Genomic DNA, 20241 nt, shown 5'->3' with positions numbered 1-20241 from the left:
ATACTCCAGTCCTTCTACTCCGGAGCTGTAGAGAGCATCTTGACTGGAAACATCACTGCCTGGTATGGAAACAGCACGGCACAGGACAAGAAGGCCCTACAGAGAGTGGTGCGCTCAGCCGAGCGTACCACGGGTATTGCACTACCTCCCCTGCAGGTTCTATACAACAAGAGGTGCAAATCCAGAGCCTGCAGAATAATGAAAGACCCCCACCACCCCAATAACAGCCTGTTCCAGCTGCTGAGGTCAGGCAGACGCCTGCGAACCCCAGCTACTAGGACAGAGAGGCTTCGGCTCAGCTTCTTCCCCCAGGCCATCAGAGCCTTGAACAATGAACACTGAGTGTCACAGAACACTGAACTTCTCACACACAAGCACACATGAGCACACACACGACACGCACGCTGTGCACGCTCGCACACTAGCAGCCACTTTAACATGAGAAAGCACTCACTCATGCTGCACATGCCCACACTTATGGCCAAAAAGGAAAGGTCACTTTAGAAATAGTATAACAACAGAAACAGTGTATTGCACTACCAAAGGACCCAGCATGTCCTATATGCTCTGTAAATAACTATGTACAGATACCGAGATGTCCCACTATGTTACCTGTTACCTGTTTATTGCACAATGTTGTTTTTTTATTGGATTATATTATATCTATATCTATTATATGTTGTACCACTGTATTGCACATCGTTGCGGGCAAGACCACCCGCATTTCATTGTATACTTATATGCCATGACAAATAAAACTCTTGACTTGACTTGACTTGACTTGACAAGACCAGGTCATCTGTGTAGAGCAGACATTTGATTTCTTGGTCTTCTAACAGGACTCGAAGGGCATTTAATTCTTTTTTTTTATCCACTTTTTCTCCCATTTTTCTATAATTTCTCCCATCCCAATTTTCGTATCGTCCAATTCAACCCTCCCCTGTCACGAACGCTGTTTCTTGCCTCCCACAAGCCGGCTGCAATGTGGACTAAGTCATACATAGCACAAGTCCCCTCCGGTACTTGAGGTAACAGCAGTCGCATCTTTTCACCTGCGCAGCTCGATCTCTCAGTGGCGAGGAGTAACGCGTGGGAGGCTCACGCTGCCCCCGACACTTCCTGATTCTACTGCGCAGGCGCACCAACCGACCTGTAGGAGTCGCTGTCCACAACGCCCGATCCCCACCCATCAGTTTCCCACCCCCTAATACGGCCAATGTGTATTAGTACGGACGACCAGCTAAACTGAAAACAATGTGGAGCGCTGGGATCGAACAGGCGATCCCAGCGTCTCCGCATTCGTGGCGAGCGCCTTGTCCACTACGCCACGTAGCCGCCTCAAGGGCATTTGATTCTTGTAGTATAGATGCCAATTCTTTATGTACACATTGAACAGTGTAGACATCATGTTACAGCCTTGTCTGACTCCTCTGTTTTTGCTTAAAAAGCACTCTGTTCTGGCGCCCCAGTGGCGAACCACATAGCGCGCTCAACCGCGACACGGCCAACCCGGGTTCGACTCCCGAACCTGTCGTTATTTGCCGAATGTCTTCCCCCCACTCTGACTCCCATTCCTCATCTGTCTCTCCCTACTGGACTGCCCAGTAGAAATAAAGCGATAAAAAAGCACAAAAAAAAAAAAAAAAAAAAAAAAGCCTTTAGCACAATATATAAGACAATCCCAATCCATAGAACCAATCGTAATCAAGGGCACACAACATAAAATTAGTTTATATGCGGACGACGTAATATTGTTCATGCAAAACCCCAACACCACATTGCCTCATCTGCTCAAGTTGATTGAGAACTTTGGTGATTTATCGGGATTTAAGATAAAGTGGCCGAAGTCGGCTTTCCTTCCACTTAACACCCCTGCAAAAAAAGATATAACCCTCCCAGGAGAGATACCTATGGTAAAACATTTTAGATGCTTGGGAGTGGAAATATTCCCCACCATAAGACAAACGGTGAAGCACAATTACACAAAAATCCAAAACAAAATCAAAGACGACCTTGATAGGTGGGCAAAACTTAAAAACACAGTACAAGCACGGATATCAATAGTTAAGATGGATGTACTACCTAGAATCAACTTCTTCAGTTGAATGCTACCGTTACCCCCTCCAGAGGGTTACTGGAAAAGATTACACTCTTTCCACATACACATTTATTTGGAATAACAAACCACCACGTATAAAAAGATCCACCGCACAGAGAAATAAAGCAGATGGTGGCATGGCATTTCCAGATTTTTTCCAATATTTTAAGGCGTACACATTAAGACCATTGACAACATGGTTTGACCCCCAAGCATTAGTATCCTGGAGAAAATTTGAAGAAAACATAGTAGCCCCACATAGACTGAAGGACATAGCATACACTAAACTACCAATCAAGCACTGTGAACGGAAATTTGGCCCCATAATTACTCATGCGATCCGGATATGGCGTGAAACACAAAAAAAAAATCCTAACCCACATAAATGGCACAATCATACTCCCTTATTCAATAACAATGCACTCTTAATTGAAAAACGACCTATAAGATTCCCTATATGGGAAGAGCAAGGCATACACTCATTAGGGGATGTTTTTAACAAACAGGGTTTTTGTAGTTATGGAGAAATATGCAAAACATTTAATCTCACCAAGTCCACATGGCTTTTTTACATACAGTTACGGCTATGTTTGAAGTCTCACAGTGTTCCATTAGACATACCAATTGAACACCACAGATACCACAAATTCTTCTATGAAAGAGAGACATCGAGAGGTTTTGTTTCAGATTTTTATCATCAATTACTAACGTCCTCGTATGAAACCCTCCAACTAGACTCTGCCTGGAGGAGGGATATACCAGACCTGGAAAATGACTTTGATTGGCAAGGAGCCTGGGCAAATGTCCGACTTACATCAAGGAACCCGGACCATCAACAAATCAATCTTAACTATATTCACAGGACATACTTGACTCCTATAAGACTGAGCAGAATGGGTCTTAAACAAGACTCCAAATGCTCCCAATGTACAAATGGGGACGAAGGGACATTTATGCACATGTATTGGGACTGCCCACCAGTTAAGACATTCTGGAAAGATGTGACCCAACAATTATCAAAACTCGTATCTTGGAATATACCTGTACACCCCTCTGTATTACTATTGAATGATGTTTTTGAGTTTGCAGTAAATCCACAGCTAAAGAGATTGGTTTTATCGGGTATCACAGTAGCTAAAAAGCTGATCGCATCACGCTGGTTTCAACCGGAAAAAATGTGCCGGAAAGTTTGGTTTCTTACATATCTTGATGTGATTTATCAAGAAATATCTACAGCAAGAATTCTGGGTCTCAATGAATCCAAAATGTCAATGTGGTTAGAAGTGGTGGAGAGAATAAAAGCTAGCTTATAATGGTAGTGTCTGGTTAGGTGCGAGGGATAATGGAGGTACTACCCAAGGAGGGGTCCGGGAGGGGGGGGTTCGAGCTGGAGCATATGTGTGTAGGTTTTTAGATAACAGGTATTAGGGGTATATCCTATATAAGACAATTAACTAAAATGTGATTTAATTGGATGTGCACTGACAACTAATGCTTGTATATCTTATCGTTTGTTGTCATGTTTGTTTATGCGTTTGTTTAAAAAACAATAAAAAAAAGAAATACAATACAAAAAAAAAAAAAAAAGCACTCTGTTCTAACGTAACATTTGTTTTCCAGAGTACATTGACTCGATATCATAGATTTTACCCTCAACACCACTTTGTATGAATTAATCCTTTGTGCCAAATGCTTTTTTCTAAAGTCCACAAATCAGGCAAATATTTTGCCTCTACTTTTGTCACAGACATTGCTTTTTAATTAGTGTGTGGAGGGGGTATATATGGTCTGATGTTCTGTTTTTGGCTTGAAAGCCAATCTGACATTTATTTATTATTAAGTATGTTGTGTTGAATGAGGTTTGTATTCTGAAATTAATGATATTACAAAAAACGATCTCCGTCTCTCTCTAGGGGAGGAGACTAAAGGAGCAACAGGACATGGCAGCAGCTGTTATTCAGAGATGTTACCGCAAATATAAACAGGTAGGTGTGTGTGTAAGTATGTGTGTTTGGTGTGTTTGTACATGTAGGTGTGTATAGGTGTTTGTACATGTAGGTGTGTGTGTATAGGACCGTGTTTACAGTGTATGTAGGTTTGTGTGTGTGTCCATTATTGATTAGGATATCACACCAAGCTGTATTGATTTGGATATCACACCAGGCTGTATTGATTACTGTTCCGCCCCCCTGTGGTCACTCAGTGGAAGGGCGCAACATAAGGCAACAGACATGGTGGGTGAGGGTGCAGCGACACAAAACCAGAAAACAGATTATAAAATTATTGAATTTACATAAAAAGGCAACACAGGGATCAAGGAGGACTATCAGTGGCACCAAATGAAATACAAAAATAAATAATAACCCACGCTAGGGCTGGGCGATTAATCGATATTATCGATTAATTCGAATTAATGATTTAGGACGATTTTGAAAAATTAAAATATTTTCAAAAAAAGAAAAAAGATTTTAATGGTCACCTTTTATTTTACAAAAAGTGAGGTTTGGTGAAAGTTAGATTTGCACTTTATTAATCCCAATAGGGAAATTCATTCTTGTTTGATGATCAAGAGGCACCTTTTATTTGTTTTAAGTGAAGTTTGGTGAAAAAGCAAGTTATTGCACTATTAATCCCAATAGGGACATTCATCTTTGTTTGATCAAGAGTAGGGATGGGGGGGGGGGGCAGGTGGCGCACGGAGATTACGTTCGTCACCAACACCGGGAGACACTAGGATTCGCCTGTTCCAATCCAGCTCCCGGCGTTCAGACCTATCTCAAACCCTGCCCCTTTTCTTGATCCTCCAATCACAGCTGTCGCTTACCTCTGACTTCCTCGTACAAACAAAGTTTGGGTACCGAATTCGGTACTTTTAAAAAGGTACTTACCGAAACACGTCGGTACTACCGAGTATCGATTCACGTGAGATACAAAAAAAGAAAGATTGACGTGAAAAAAGGTACCGTTGGGTACCGGTATAGATTCACAGGTACCGGTACCGTATCGGTTCAAATGTGAAAGGTACCCATCCCTAATCAAGAGGAACCTTTTATATTATATATATATACCGTACTTTTCGGACTATAAGCCGCGGCTTTTTTCCCCATTTTTCGACCCTGCGGCTTATGTAACCGGTGCGGCTTATATGTGGACAAAACCCGAAAATCGAAATATTGCTTTTTTTACTGCATTGAAATGTTATTTATCTGTTCCCTTATTTGCTAAACTTAATACAACTTGTAAATGAGTTAATGTTATTTGTCCGACAGTATTGTGTCCCAATGGGAGTCATTCTCTGTAGAGGTGGGAACTTAAAGCTCAATATAAGAACGGCCATGCACCACCACTCACAGAATCGAGAAAGAGCTATCAATCTGTCAATCCTTTCCGTGTCCGGGCCGGGTGAGGTTTCCCGTGTTGAGTCAAATTAAGCCTCAGGCTCCACTCCTTACATATGGTAATTAAACATTAAAACACATGCGGCTTATAGTCCAGTGCGGCTTATATATGTACACATCATTCAATTTAGCTGCTGCGGCTTATAGTCAGGTGCGGCTTATAGTGCGAAAAGTACGGTATATATATATATATATATATTTTTTTTTAAGTTAAGATTGGTGAAAGTTGGGTTTGCACTTCAATCCCAATAGGGACATTCATCATTCATAATTTTTTTGTGTCAAATAAAAACAAAGGTTATTTGAATGATTTCCTTGGCGTTTCTAGTTTAAGAGAAAAAAATCGATTAAAATTGTAAATCGGATTTAAAAAAAATCAGGGATTACATTTTTAGGCCATATCGCCCAGCCCTACCACGCCCCTTGACAGGGGCTAAGCACTCATAAATACAGTGGGTGGTGCTCACTCTAACCTAGGGTTGTACAACAGGTAGATGTAGACCCCAGGGTATCTTCCTATCCTCACTTGTCCCTGTGTGCAAAAACAAGAGTGAATAAATACACAGAAATATAACTACAGTAGGCTGGGTACCATGAAGGACAAACAAATATACAAATGTTAGCTTCAAACAATAACAAGTAAATGGATAACAAAAAGACAGAAGCGTCACCTAAATAACACAGCACAAATACACTCTATACACACAACATACCCAAAAGGAAGAGAGAGCTGAACAAAAAGGGGACTATATATATAAGGTGTGGGAATGCTTGATTGCTGATAGGGAACAGGTGGTGATGATGAGGACTGACACCAGGGTGCATCTGAGAAAAGGAGAAGTAGAAACAAAAAAACAACACAAAACAGAACCGAACAAGATCATGCTGTCCCCGACTAAGGATTTGGATAGTCAACTATGATTGGCCCAAATTTGCCATTAGTCGACTATTAGTTGACCAAAAAAAAGGTATAATATATATATATATATTTTTTTATTCCATTTGGGCTGTGGGGGGTGCTTAATGTCTGAAGGAGTCGACTGAAGGCTTCTTGTCCTCTGCAAAAGCATGCAATTGGTCCACTAATGCAGGGGTTCTCAACCTTTCTGCTGCCAAGGCACCCCTGTGTCCAATAAAATATTCCAGGGCACCCCTACATACGATAAAGACTTTTCCGGTCCTGTCTTTTTTGCTACAATGATGACAAAAGTGCTTGCTTTCAAAATAACGTTTATTTAACCCATTGAAACCGGGAAACACATTTGTGTGTATATGCAGGCTATATAATGCATTATTAGCAGGCGTTTCAGGTCTAAATGTATAAATAAATATAGCAATAGTGTGACCATTTCTCAAACAGAAAATCATGTATTTCTTTTTTAAATACAGAAAAGGATCACACAACATGATACCAGTCTGGTTTAGCATGAGAACACAACATTGCAGCTGCACTGTTTGACTGGGGCAATCTCAGCGGTCGAATTGGTACTGGAAGGTACTGAATTGGTATTGGTAACTGTAACCTGTTTCGATGGACGAGTTAAAAACTTGTCCATTTTGTGTGAAAATTCAGCTTTGCGGTTCACGTTGGAAATATTATTCTAGTGAGGTGACGATTGATTATGACATCACATCCCTGCAGAGTGCCTTTTACTGTTTATCTGTTAAATACAGTTTTCATTCATTCATTCATTTACATTTTGTATCATAATAATCATAACACAGCGGCTGATACACTCACTTGTTCTGCGAGTAGACCATCGCTGTCGGAAGCGTGTAATTAGCACTTTTCAGAAGCTGTGTGGTCCGGTCTTGAACTTTCCATAGGTGTCTCGATAAATCCATTTGATTAGATCCAGCACTGAATGCATTTAGTGATTATTATCACAACGACGATTGCGATAGCCGCTTTGCATTTCCTTGATAACGGACATAGGACTGCTCTGGAAATGCACTGGAAAATCTGTTGGTAAAAGTAATGACGCCTGCCGCGGACATTAAGTTGGTGAAGTTTCTATAATAACTTTACGAAACGTGTGATCGATTTCTTTTTTAGTTCATGTTATTAGATTAGGCAATTATTGTATACACATGAAGCACTAGATAGACTATTTGTTTAGTTAAATAGTTGCATGGCTGTACGTTAACTTTTTTTGCACATAGCACTGGTGCTACAGAGGTTGATAGTTTTGTAGCACAGGTCAAAATCTTGTAGCACAAGTATAAAACGTGTTATATTTGTAACAGTCACAAATGTGCCTATTGTATTTGTGTTATTTAGTTGCATGTCATTTTCATGCTGACAAGTTGACGTCACACAGCCAGACACGTTACGTGTAAGAAATTACATTACAAACATTACAATTTTTTTTTAGCTCTTCCAGACATATAAATGAAAAACTATTTATTGTTTTTAATACAAATAGACCTCCTGTTCACTATAAAGTGCCACGTTTTGATATATTGAGCTTTAAACTTTAAGTAAATTTTTTGGAACACGCAACCCCTTCCTCTCCCAAACCGTTCCTGCAATTGTTTTGTTGCATAATGATCATGCATACATTTATTATGTATTGTATTTTATATGTTTAAATATCAACATCATCTGTCTGTCCACCCTCAGTACATTTACTATCAATATAATATACTCGTCTGACTTCATCATATCTTTTCAAACACACACACACACAGAGGGAGAATGCCCCTCCTTCCAAGTCCCCACTCTGCTGTTCTCTGTCGCTCTGAACAGGGCTTTAGCTTGTTGTTAGCTTATGCTAACGGGGCGTTAATTCCGGTCTTAAACAAGACGTGGTCATAAAGGAATGGCAAGGATTGCAAAGCATGTTATATGCATTTGACCCGTTGCGGCATGAAACAGCAGGGATTTGTTTTGGGTCGCAAAAACACTATCCTTGCTCTGTTTCAATGTGTCTGTTCACTGTTCCAGACGCTACTGCTGCTCTGAGACGCTACTAGTACTGCTGTGTGGAGATGCATTCTATTGGCTGTGTGCTGGAGCGGATATGAGTCACGACACCACGGATTTTCAAAATAAGAGTATCATAATGACCTGAATGTTGCTAGCTGTCGGAGCCTAGTTATTATAGTTGGAGCTGCGCTTGGGCAGAAATGAGACCGGCTACAGGATTTTCAAAATAAGACTGTTGTCATTCTATATTTTTAAAGAACATTCCCAGGCATCTCGCGGCACCCCTGGCAGCTCTCCGCGGCACCCCTGTGTGCCGCGGAACCCCTGTTGAGAACCGCTGCACTGATGGATACATCTTGATATTTGTCTAGTCTAGTGTGTTCATTCGATGGGTGAAATCCTCTTTGCCTGTTTTCGCCTCTGGTATGCGTGCCATTAGCATTAGCCACGCTTCTAGGCCTCTTTTCTTTTGGAAAGAATGATATGAGAATGAAGAATGACCATTTATTCGACTAATAGGGGTCAGCCCTACATGCAGCACACATTAACTCTTTGACTGCCATCAGCTTTCGCCATCTTTACTAAATGGCGCCAGCGTCATAGACCATTTTAGCGATGTTTGCAGACCCCTCGTGTGTTCTGTATTATAGCTATGGAGACAATAGTATGGCTCATTTTACAGGCATTGTTCATAGTCCATTACTGACTAATCAGTTCATTTCTACACACTGTAGTTTGTTACACACTAAACATTGCCCCATTTTCCATAATAATCCATAATAAGCTTCTATCCCCAGGCCATCAGGCTGCTAAACGAACAATGAATGAACACTACACAACAACAACCACCAAACGCACATAGCACACACATCCACACGCACACACTCACTTTAAACAAACACACTGTAGCACCCACTCCACACACTTTATAGCACACACCCACTTTAAACAAACACACTGTAGCACCCACTCCCCACACTTTATATTTATTGATGAAGGATTGCACTACAACCCGTACACCTTACTGTAAATTGTACCTAAAATTGTACCTCATCCCATTTCTGCTTTGCACTAGATAGTACTGTACATTAGTACACTGCATAGTATTGTATATTATATGGTAACTCAGAACATTGTACATATGTCTATACCGAACACTGTGACCTCATTTTTCTTCTTCTAAATTACATGCTATATTATGTTATTTGATACTATCTTGTCTAGCACAGTCTCTGGAGCGTAACAGTAAGAAGCATTTTGTATGAAAGTATTCTGTACTTCTGTATGACAACTATTAAAGAACTTGAACTTGAACTATTTTTTCATAGATCGCGAGATATGACGCGTTTTATGTAATAAGCCCAAATCGTCCTGGTTGATCGCCTGAAGCCCCAAATACTCCCACATCAAAGGTATATACCATATACATTATGTGCCTTCACAAAATCATCAAGGGGGAGGAGGGGTAGTCTTACCCCGAAAATGCGATCGTTACTAAAAGCTTGGTTTAGGTCCGGTAAGATACGACACTGTGACCGTTACAGAAACATGTTTCAGGTGCGGTATATATATACCTTACCTTAGCCAGAAGGTACTCCAAAAAGAATAATTCAAATGATCCCATCGGTGATCGAGATTACTCGTTTATATGTAATTACTCGTATATGGGAAACTATAGGTTTTGAGGCGAGGAGATCTCCTAGCGATTGCTCTGCAAGAGCTCCTCCGCCTCAGAGCGAGCCAGGAAAGAAAGGGAGCAGGACAGAGACTAGAGCCATATGAAATCTCAATGAACTATAATTAGAGCCATATGAAATCCGAATCGCGGAATTGACCAATAAAAATTGAATCAACTGTAAACGTGGAATATTGCAGAATTTGCCCTAATCTGGACTGAAATTCCGTGTTCGGGAGAACATGGAACGTTTGGTGCAAAGCAAACACGACCGGGGACACTAACGCAGCAATTTCCAAGCGTCTAGCTGCTTCGGTGTTAACGTTAACGTCGGAAGAAATTCCACACTAAACCCTAAATTCAGAGCAGCGCAGTATCCTAATGACTTGTATATGACTGGCAATAAGGTGTTTTGCAAATTCTGCAAGATCACTCTCCAAAAGCCATGTCAGGAACACGGAAAAACACTGTGCTTCAAAACACACCAGCTCTCTAACGATGATCCCTGGTGATCACAATAGATACAGCTAGAGGGCAAGGCTAATCACTGACACTATTGTGATGAAATAGCTATGTACTGTAACGTTACAGTATATAGGACTAGAAATTATAGCTTCTTGCTAAATCTTGTGCACCCATCTATTTGTTTAATGCAAATTATTGTCAGTACACACTGTCCTTTATAAACTAAATAAACGAAACTAAATGTGCCTAAATTATGCATTACTATATTTCATCACAATAGAATAGATATAGCTAGGCTACTTACATTGTGATAATGTCAGTAGGGATGGGTACCGTTCACATTTGAACCGATACGGTACCGGTACCTGTGAATCGATACCGGTACCCAACGGTACCTTTTTTCTGTACTTTAGTCTCTAAAAATGGTATCTACCTACCTCAGTTGTAAAAAAAAATATATCCAAACTTAATATTTAATAAATAAATAATGTATTATTATTACTTTATTATTATTTACATCTTACTGATGTAAAGTATTTTACAACTGATTAAACAAACAAACAATCTAGCAGCAATGAACTACTCTGCTGCTGATTGAGTATTCTAGCAGTTCTTTTCGCTCCACCCCCGCTTTGGAGAAGACCCGCTCTGCGGTGTGTGTGTGGCTTGTTTACCGACGTCACATCCTCTACTCTTCTGTCCTGAGTTGTGCCGGTGTTCTGCTTGCACTGTAGCCCCAGGAGCTAACGTTAACTTATGTCCGACGGTTAGCTAACGTCAGCTTAAGAACGTTAAACGGGTTACAAATATGTGAAACTATCGAAGGAGTAAGCCGACGCTAAAAATAAAACCCACCGCGGCAGCGCAAGCACATAACAAAAGACGTTTCGAGAGGAGTGGAAGTTTGGAGATAGACAGTAGTGTTTCAAGAGACTGGCTACAGTAATATGATGCTGGGCTGTAGTGATCAGTTGTTCCGTGTGGCGCAAGTATGTAAAAAAGAAACAACACGTTTGTCATCTGTATTATACAACGGCATGCAAATTTCTCGATTCTGATTGGCTGAAACAGTCATTTTACACGTCTTTATTGGCAACAATCCACGCTGCTGGCCCAGGACCCGCCCACAACCGACCTACATCACATCACTCCGCCGGATCACAAGAAGGTGGCCAATAATATTTACAAATGGATATGTTAATGGCGACTAAACGACTAAATATCAAGCGATTCTGTCACAGCGAATGTCTTAGTCGTTTAAACAATGTTGGATGATGTAATTGATGGGTCTTGACTCAATCTAGAACAAAAGAAAAATCGCGGATTGATTGATAGATTAATTGATTGATTTAAATTTCTTCCTTCCTACTTTCTACTGACTGCAGCGTTCTCTCACTTGACGCTGGCGTACCCACAAACACACACACACACATACACACACACACACACACACACACACGCACACACACACTGTGACACACACACACACACACACACGCACACACACACACACCAGCGTTTCCGTTAGCCGGTAATTACCGGTTTTTGACCGGCAAAATCTGTTGAAGTCCGACATATTTAATCTCTCCGGTCATAATGTCCGGTGAAAATAATTCCCTCTAAACACAATTAGATTATTTGAATTGTATTAAAATAGGCTAAAATTAAATAGCCTATGCGATGAACGAAACAAACAATCATTAAGCAGCCGGTCTAATAATGACATTGTCTTGTCAGCGCGAGCTGGCTGCTGATATATTTGCGAGAAGCATCCATCTGCCGGCCGGCAGGGTGCAGTACTCCAATTCAGCCATTGGCAATTCAGCTGTTGGGTGGGGGCGCTGCTGAGCGGTTTCCAGACCGGACCTAAAAACACTGCTGCTCCATGCTTCACGTAAATATATGAATGAATGAATGAATGAATGAATGAATGAATGAATGAATGAATGAAAACTTTATTTAACAGATTGCAGAATGGGTACAATACAGTACGGCTCAATACATACAATTGTTAAGGGGATGCAGACCTGAGAAAGACGTTTGTCTTGTTTCCATCAGGGTCCCCCATTTTCAATTCATATAGACATATATGACATACATGACATACAGATAGTCAGTACTGCTACATCTATACATTTATGACATACCAGATTTGCAAATACAGTACTGTTTGTGATACAGAAGGAGTCAAGAAAAGGGAGTATATACATTTGACGTAGAAACTGTACATTGGAGGTTGGGTGGGGGGGGTTGGGTACATTGGGATATTGACAACCATACTGGGTAATTTACATTGGAGGTGGTTGGGGGGGGGGGGGGGGCGGGGGGCACACTGTATAAACAAGTAACACTGTACATTGAGGGGGGGGGGGGAGGAGACACTGTACAAACAAACACAATTGTACATTGAACTATTGACAAAACCATACTAGGTAAATGACTGTACATTGGAGGGGGTTGGAATGATTGGGTTAGGATATTTACAGGGGCCAGTGTTGAATTGCAGTCTCCCGTAGGTGTCCCTTGAGAGAGGTTTTGAAAGTGGGTAGTGATCCACATTCCTTTACAGCTTTGGGTAGGGCGTTCCACATTGATGTGGCATAATTGCGAAACGTGTTTAGTCCCTTATTTGAGCCGAATCTGGGTTTGACATGATTTGTGGAGCTCCCTCTGGTGTTGTGATCGTGGTATTCACTGACCTTTGGGAAGTATTTTGACATGTACATGGGTACCTTGGTCGTGTAGTGTATCTTGTAGACCAGGCCCAGCCAGCTCGCGCTGACAACAGAATGTCATTATTAGACCGGCTGCTTGGTGAAGCAACGATGAAACAAATGATTGTTTCGTTCATCGCATAGGCTATTTAATTTTAGCCTATTTTAATACAATTCAAATAATCAAATTGTGTTTAGAGGGAATTATTTTCACCGGACATTATGACCAGCACCAAGTCGTTGGGAGGTGGAGATATAAATCACGCAAACCCACGATAATGTTCAGTTCTTCGCTTGATATAATTAATATAAATGTCCAATATAACGGAATTCGTTAGCTCATAAAAATGTGATTATAACAGACTGCTGTTTATTAAGGTCGGGCAGACTGCCCACCGACACCTCAAGTCGGCAGCAGCACGAAGTCTCGAGGGACTTATTTTATTTGGAATATATTAATGACTGTATATACGCAAAAGTAGCCTAGTTTTAAGTTAAAATATTATAAATGCCTTGATGATGTCATTCTTTATATAGGCATATCAATTGTTTTTAAGCTCAATAAACTCTGACCGGAATTTATCCCATTTGTCCGGTAGATTGAAATCTACCGGACACTCAGACCTGCAAAAAAAAATTCTAACGGAAACCCTGACACACACACACACACTCCTGTCTGCAACAGCGGGGGAGTCAGACTGAGAGAGAAGCAGCGCTGTTTTAAGTGAGCATGGTCTATTGAATTGATTGATTGGTTGATTGCTAATTTTATTACTGTACCCCTGGTTTCCAACTGGTTAAGTTTAGGCTAAAAGAAATAAATAAAAAAATAGGGCGAAGAAAACGTTTTTTTCCTATAGGGCAAAGAAAACGTTTTAATTTGTTTTACCTACTTTATAATTGTGTGTATTGAGCCGTATTGTATTGTACCCATTCTGCATCTGGTAATAAAATTTTCAATCAATCATTCCAATAATACACAGTTGGATGTGTTAGTTGGTTGGATGCACTTCAAGCTGCTTCCACATGAGGCAACTTCTCTCAATCATTCCAATAATACACAGTTGGATGTGTTAGTTTGGTTGGATGCACTTCAAGCTGCTTCCACATGGAGTTGTGGGAACTACTTTTTCTGGCGGATGGTTTTTTCAATAAATCTTCGATTAATGTGTGTTTATTGTATAGAAATAAGGTTGGATGAATCTGGCAGTTGTATAAAAGCTTTACACCACGTGCAGTCGTGATTTGTGACCAATAAACCATGCCTAGGGGGGTCTAACGACCCTCGGCTGCGCCTCGGGCCTAACAACCACCCCTAGGCATGGTTTATTGGTCACAAACCACTCCTGCGTGTGATGTAATGCTTAAGTAAATAAATGAAGCTGGAATCCATTCGTGACCATGAACAGAGCCAGTGTCCCATTGTGTCCCAGATTCAATCTCCTCTCCTCTAAAGACGCTCTGTGGCTAGGCTAACAGCCATGTCAGACAGAGCAGATGTGGAAACTGAGCTACACTTTCTAACAACCTGCCCACTACCAAGATATCAGAGACATATACTCCCCAGTCCCCAATATGAATTGCAAACACCCAAAGAGAGAGGCTCATTAGGCTTGCATTTCTTTGCATCAAAGGTGCTACAATCTTCAGCTTTAAAAAAGATGCTGTGTTTGACCAAGTGTTTCCTCAAGTTGCTTGTATTACCCTTCCCTGCTTTGCACGTCGCGTTACAAATGTTGTAGAGAACGTTGTCAGCATCTATTTTCATAAAGTGTAACCACACTTGCAACCGTTTTCGACTTGCCATATTGCCCTGACTGCTTTACCTATAGTCAAATCCTAGGTAAACATGTATTGTGCGCAACACATGGCGTTCGTGCGGTTTCGTTTAGCGATAAACTAAACCTTGACGTCATCTGACTTAACATGTATATAAAAAAAAAAATTATAAAAAAAAATTATCGTATAATTTTTTTTTAACACATTCCCTGCCACGGTTATATCCATCAATGTAGGCTCACTGCCACCACTCTAAGCCTATGGAGATGTTCACCTTCTTTGCAGGGCTATAACTTTTTAAATTGTATTGCTAAATTGACATTACTATGGCCCATTCAACATCGATTATCTATCGTTCAGGATGTAGGAACGTTATACTTTTTCATTCATAGATTCTTCTAAAAATACCTTCTAGAATATAAGTATGTTTTTATTGTTTTCTGCAGTAATTCATAGAACGTGAATTATAGGCATAAACGCATATATAGATTATCAACTGCCGTTTATTCGCGATACACGCTACATTAAAAAATGCAACTGTATATGATCCTATACGTTATGATTCATCATGCGCGGATGAAAGGGGGGGGGGTCGTTTATAATTCCGTGATCGTCAGTAAATGCTTTATGTAGTATGGGTGATATATTGATCAGATCGGTTTGCAGTGAAAAGAATAAACAATCAAGCTGAAAGTAACGTTACTGTCCTCTTACCGTTCGCCGATGAGACTGGAGGAAAAAGATCCCACTTATTTGATCCATTTCCGGTTTGTATGGCGCAATAAACGCCCAAATCATATCGATTATTGAGTTATGGCAGCGATCCATATGCACGCCAGTGTTTGTCTGTAGTCCCGCAACGATATGTGACTGCCGGACGGATTTCCCAGATGCACCGATGGCCACTTCCGGTTGTAACTCGCCCGATCATCCACCAGGCGGCGGTTGAGGCGTTGCACTATTGTGCAGGGTCCCACTGTATCACCAGAGGCTGGGTGGCGGAATTATGAATGCCATGGCGAAAAAATTAAATATGATCTCAATATCGCTGTACAGCGTGGTCTGGCAGAATTCGCATGGCCGGCAAACACGCTTTTTATTTTATTTTTACCGACAACGGTATCTCACGTGAATCGATACTCGGTAGTACCGACGACGTGTTTCGGTAAGTACCTTTAAAAGTACCAAATTCGGTACCCATCCCTAAATGTCAGTAGTAGCTAGCTGTATCTATTGTTTACACTTGAAATGTGTATTTTTATTTTGTCATAATATTATTTTAAAAATATTGTGTAAAATTGAACTGTATTTCTGAGTTGCAGCACTTAAAAACATTAAATGGACTGTTATATATATATATATATTTTTTTTTATTGATCTTTTTCCCCCTCCATTTTCCTCAGATTTTCTCCCATCCCAATGTTAGTCGTTATGCCAATTCCCAATCCCCTTCCTGGTCGCTGCGCACTTACCCCCCACAGTCGGTCTGGGAGAGTGGAGGCTACCACGACCACGTGCTTCCTCCGACACACGTCAGCCAATCAACCGCTTCTTTTCACCTGGCAGCGTGGATTCTCATTGAGAGGGCGTAGCGTGTGGAAGGATCACACTATCCCACTCAAGTCCTATCCGTGCTTAGCAGGCGCCCTGACCGAACTGTAGGAGTCGCTGTTTACAACGACCCGGACCCACCCCGCCAGCTTCTCCCACCCTCTAATACTGGCAATGGACCTGTCTCAAACCCTGCCCTCTTTTCTTGATCCTCCAATCACAGCTGTCGCTTACCTCGTACTTCCTCGTACAAACAAAGTTAAGGAGACAACCCCGGAGCTGTGAGCTGGATTAGAACAGGCGAATCTAGCCGCTCCGGGGTTTGGTGACGAACGCAATCTCCGTTACGCCACCTGACCTATTAAACTGTGGACATTTATTCATTCCCACTTATTAGACACTATTTCTGATGGTAAAATGAGCGTACAAAGCAAAATACAGAATTCTGAAATATTGGGCGGCTGAGTGGCGCAGTAGGCAAGGCGCTCGCCACTAATGCAGGAGATGCTGGTATCGAGCCCAGCTCTCGGCGTTGCTACCGGCTTGGCCGGCCGTCATACTAACACAATTGGCAGTGTTAGAGGCATAGGCGGCGGGTGAGCTTGACATTAGGGAAGGCTATTATTAGAATGGACCTCGCAAAATCGTTCCTTTTTTTTTGGTTGCACGCAAATGATGCTGTCCAGGTTCTGATTTCATATACACACACACACTACTAGGCTACTACAGCGAGCCCCACTCATTTCATATAGTGCAAATTAAGTGTTCAAATGAAGGCATCCAATAATATATTAACCATTGTCTTACCTTAATAAATGCGACGTTTCGTCTTGGTGAGAAAGACCGTTCACAACTTGAATCACAAGTTGCAATGAAGGGAAAGTTTTTCGTAATTTAAATCTCATCATGCTTTGAAAACAATGTACATACAGTAGCTCAAAAAGTTTCCACGATTTTATGAACTCTGACTCTCATCATGTCCTCTTAGAGCAAGCCCTTGTTTGCCAAGATAAAACAACATACAGCCTCAGGTGATCGGTAGTTATGCCCAGGGGCAGCCCGGTGCAGCTTCTAAATTACTTTGTTTATGCCTTGGAAAAATATCGTATATCCATTTTGCTTTTTGAAATTTGACTCAAAATAGTGCGCTGGTGTTCGCTACAAAGCGATCGGCGCGCTGAAATAAATTCGGAAAGCAGATGTTTGCTTTACTCGGCCTGCGGGATCAGGATGATCATGTGAATGATGTGATTGGCTACATTATTTAACCTGAGCCTATGTGTGATTGGTTACTGCCTGTACCTGGAATGTTAAACGCTGCCACCGATTGACACCTCGGCCAGCCGGCTGCAGCACAAGACACACACAATAGCCAGCAGCCTGTGCATATATTATATACATTTCAAGATTCCCAGCATAACGATTTGGGTAAGGCATAACCTCGCCTAGCCTTATATACCCGCCACCTATGGTTAGAGGGTGGGAAAGCCGGTGGGTGGGGATTGGACGTTGTGGACAGCGACTCCTACAGGTCGGTTGGGTGACGCCGGTACGGCGGAAACAGGAAGTATCGGGGGCAGCGTGAGCCTCCCACACATTACTCCTCGCCACTGAGAGTTCGAGCTGCTGCGGTGAAAAGATGCGACAGGCTGCCTCCTCGTGTACCGGAGGGGACATGTGATGCAAGGCTTCTATCCTCACTACAGGATAGCAACGTTCAAGACAGGGGAGGGAAGAATTGGAAATATGAAATTGGTATGGGAGAAAAATAGAAAATAAAGAGAAAAAAGTGGATAAAAAAAAAGATTTCTGAAATATTAAAACGGAAAAAACTGAATTGGGATTTTTTTTTAATGGAATTTGGAAAAAAATTAAACTGATTTCATATGGCTCTAACAGAGACAGTTTAGTTCAGACAATCAGAGTTCAAAAGGTAGGCGATACTGCCACCTGGTGAGATTCGATCGGCATTGCAATTCCAACGTAGGCATATGAATCAGAGACACCTAGAGGGCTCCGGCTGAGTGTATAGAACAGGGATCAAAGGAAAATCTCGGGTTTTGGCGTTCAACGCATGGCGAGATAACACAACTTTTCTCGGGTTTGGCGGGCAAAGAGTTAACCCCATACATAACAATTACGATATTAACCAGGCTGTATTGATTAGGATATCACACCAGGCTGTATTGATTATGATATCACACCAGGCTGTATTGATTAGGATTTCACACCAGGCTGTATTGATTAGGATATCACAACAGGCTGTATTGATTAGGATATCACACCAGGCTGTATTGATTAGGATTTCACACCAGGCTGTATTGATTAGGATATCACACCAGGCTGTATTGATTATGATATCACACCAGGCTGTATTGATTAGGATATCACACCAGGTTGTATTGATTGGATATCACACCAGGCTGTATTGATTTTGTTATCACACCAGGCTGTTGTTATCACACCAGGCTGTATTGATTTTGTTATCACACCAGGCTGTATTGATTAGGATATCACACCAGGCTGTATTGAACAGGCTGTATTGATTAGGATATCACAACAGGCTGTATTGATTAGGATATCACACCAGGCTGTATTGATTAGGATATCACAACAGGCTGTATTGATTGTACTAACACCAAACTACTAACACCAAACTAACATGCTTCGTCTCACTCTCTCTGACTTCCTCTTCATCGTATTTCCCTCTTTCCTCCATCCATCTCTCTTTCTCCCTCTACATCTCTCTTTTCCTTTCTCCTCTCCATTTTTCTCTATCCCTCTCTCTCTGTATCTCTTCCCCTCCTCTCTCTCTCTCTATATCTATCTTTCTCTCATTCTCCTGCTAGCTAACATGGATAGCTCTGAAGGTAATACTTCTCTATGTAGTGGTGTATCATCTACTGTACCCAGTTCCCTCTGTGTGTGTGTGTGTGTGTGTGTGTGTGTGTGTGTGTGTGTGTGTGTGTGTGTGTGTGTGTGTGTGTGTGTGTGTGTGTGTGTGTGTGTGTGTGTGTGTGAGTGTGAGTGTGAGAGAGAGAGAGATAATGTCTTTTAGCTGTGTGTATCTTAATAGTCTCTCTCTCTACAACTCTCTAGTTGCTGTGAGTGTGGTTGTCCTTCATACTTGGGCAACATCCTTCCTTATCCATCCATCTCTCCATCCATCCATCCCTCTCCATCTCCCTCCATTCCTCTCTCTCTCACCCTCCTTCGCTCCATCTCTCTCTCTCTCTCTCTCTCTATAAGCTGACTCAGTTTGTGTGTGTGTGTCTCTCTCTTCCAGTATGCTCTGTATAAGAAGATGACCCAGGCGGCCATCTTGATCCAGTCAAAGTTCCGGTCGTACTACGAGCAGAAGCGCTTCCAGCAGAGCCGGCGCGCGGCGGTGTTGATCCAGCAGTACTACCGCAGCTACAAGGAGTACGAGCGGCTGAAGCAAGGCCCGCGCGGCTCTTCTAGTCACAACCCCAAGCTCAAGTGAGAGACCACAGCCAGACTGGAGACGATTACTGTTAAAAGGAACACGCCAACATTTTGGGAAATTAGCTTACCGTCTTCTCCAGAGAGAGAGACAAGAAGATAGATACCAGTTTCCTCTCAGTAGAAAACTATCTGGCTGCACGGTTAGC

At 41.7% G+C, this 20241-nt stretch overlaps 1 protein-coding gene across 3 annotated transcripts in view; it reads left to right on the top strand.

The window, feature by feature from the left end:
• camta2 (calmodulin binding transcription activator 2) overlaps positions 1-20241 on the top strand; it is a 208073-nt gene that overhangs the window by 174830 nt on the left and 13002 nt on the right. For all 3 annotated transcript variants that reach the window (XM_084332709.1, XM_084332710.1, XM_084332708.1), the window contains 2 exons: positions 4012-4083; positions 19896-20089. In XM_084332709.1, the coding sequence (XP_084188835.1) occupies positions 4012-4083; positions 19896-20089 (266 nt within the window). The remainder of the gene's footprint in view (positions 1-4011; positions 4084-19895; positions 20090-20241) is intronic.

The sequence above is a fragment of the Notolepis coatsorum genome, assembly GCF_963971535.1.
Source record: "Notolepis coatsorum genome assembly, chromosome: 1".
Lineage (NCBI taxonomy): Eukaryota > Metazoa > Chordata > Actinopteri > Aulopiformes > Paralepididae > Notolepis > Notolepis coatsorum.
The sequence above is the reverse complement of the archived record's forward strand: the minus strand, read 5'-3'. Positions and strand labels throughout refer to the sequence as shown.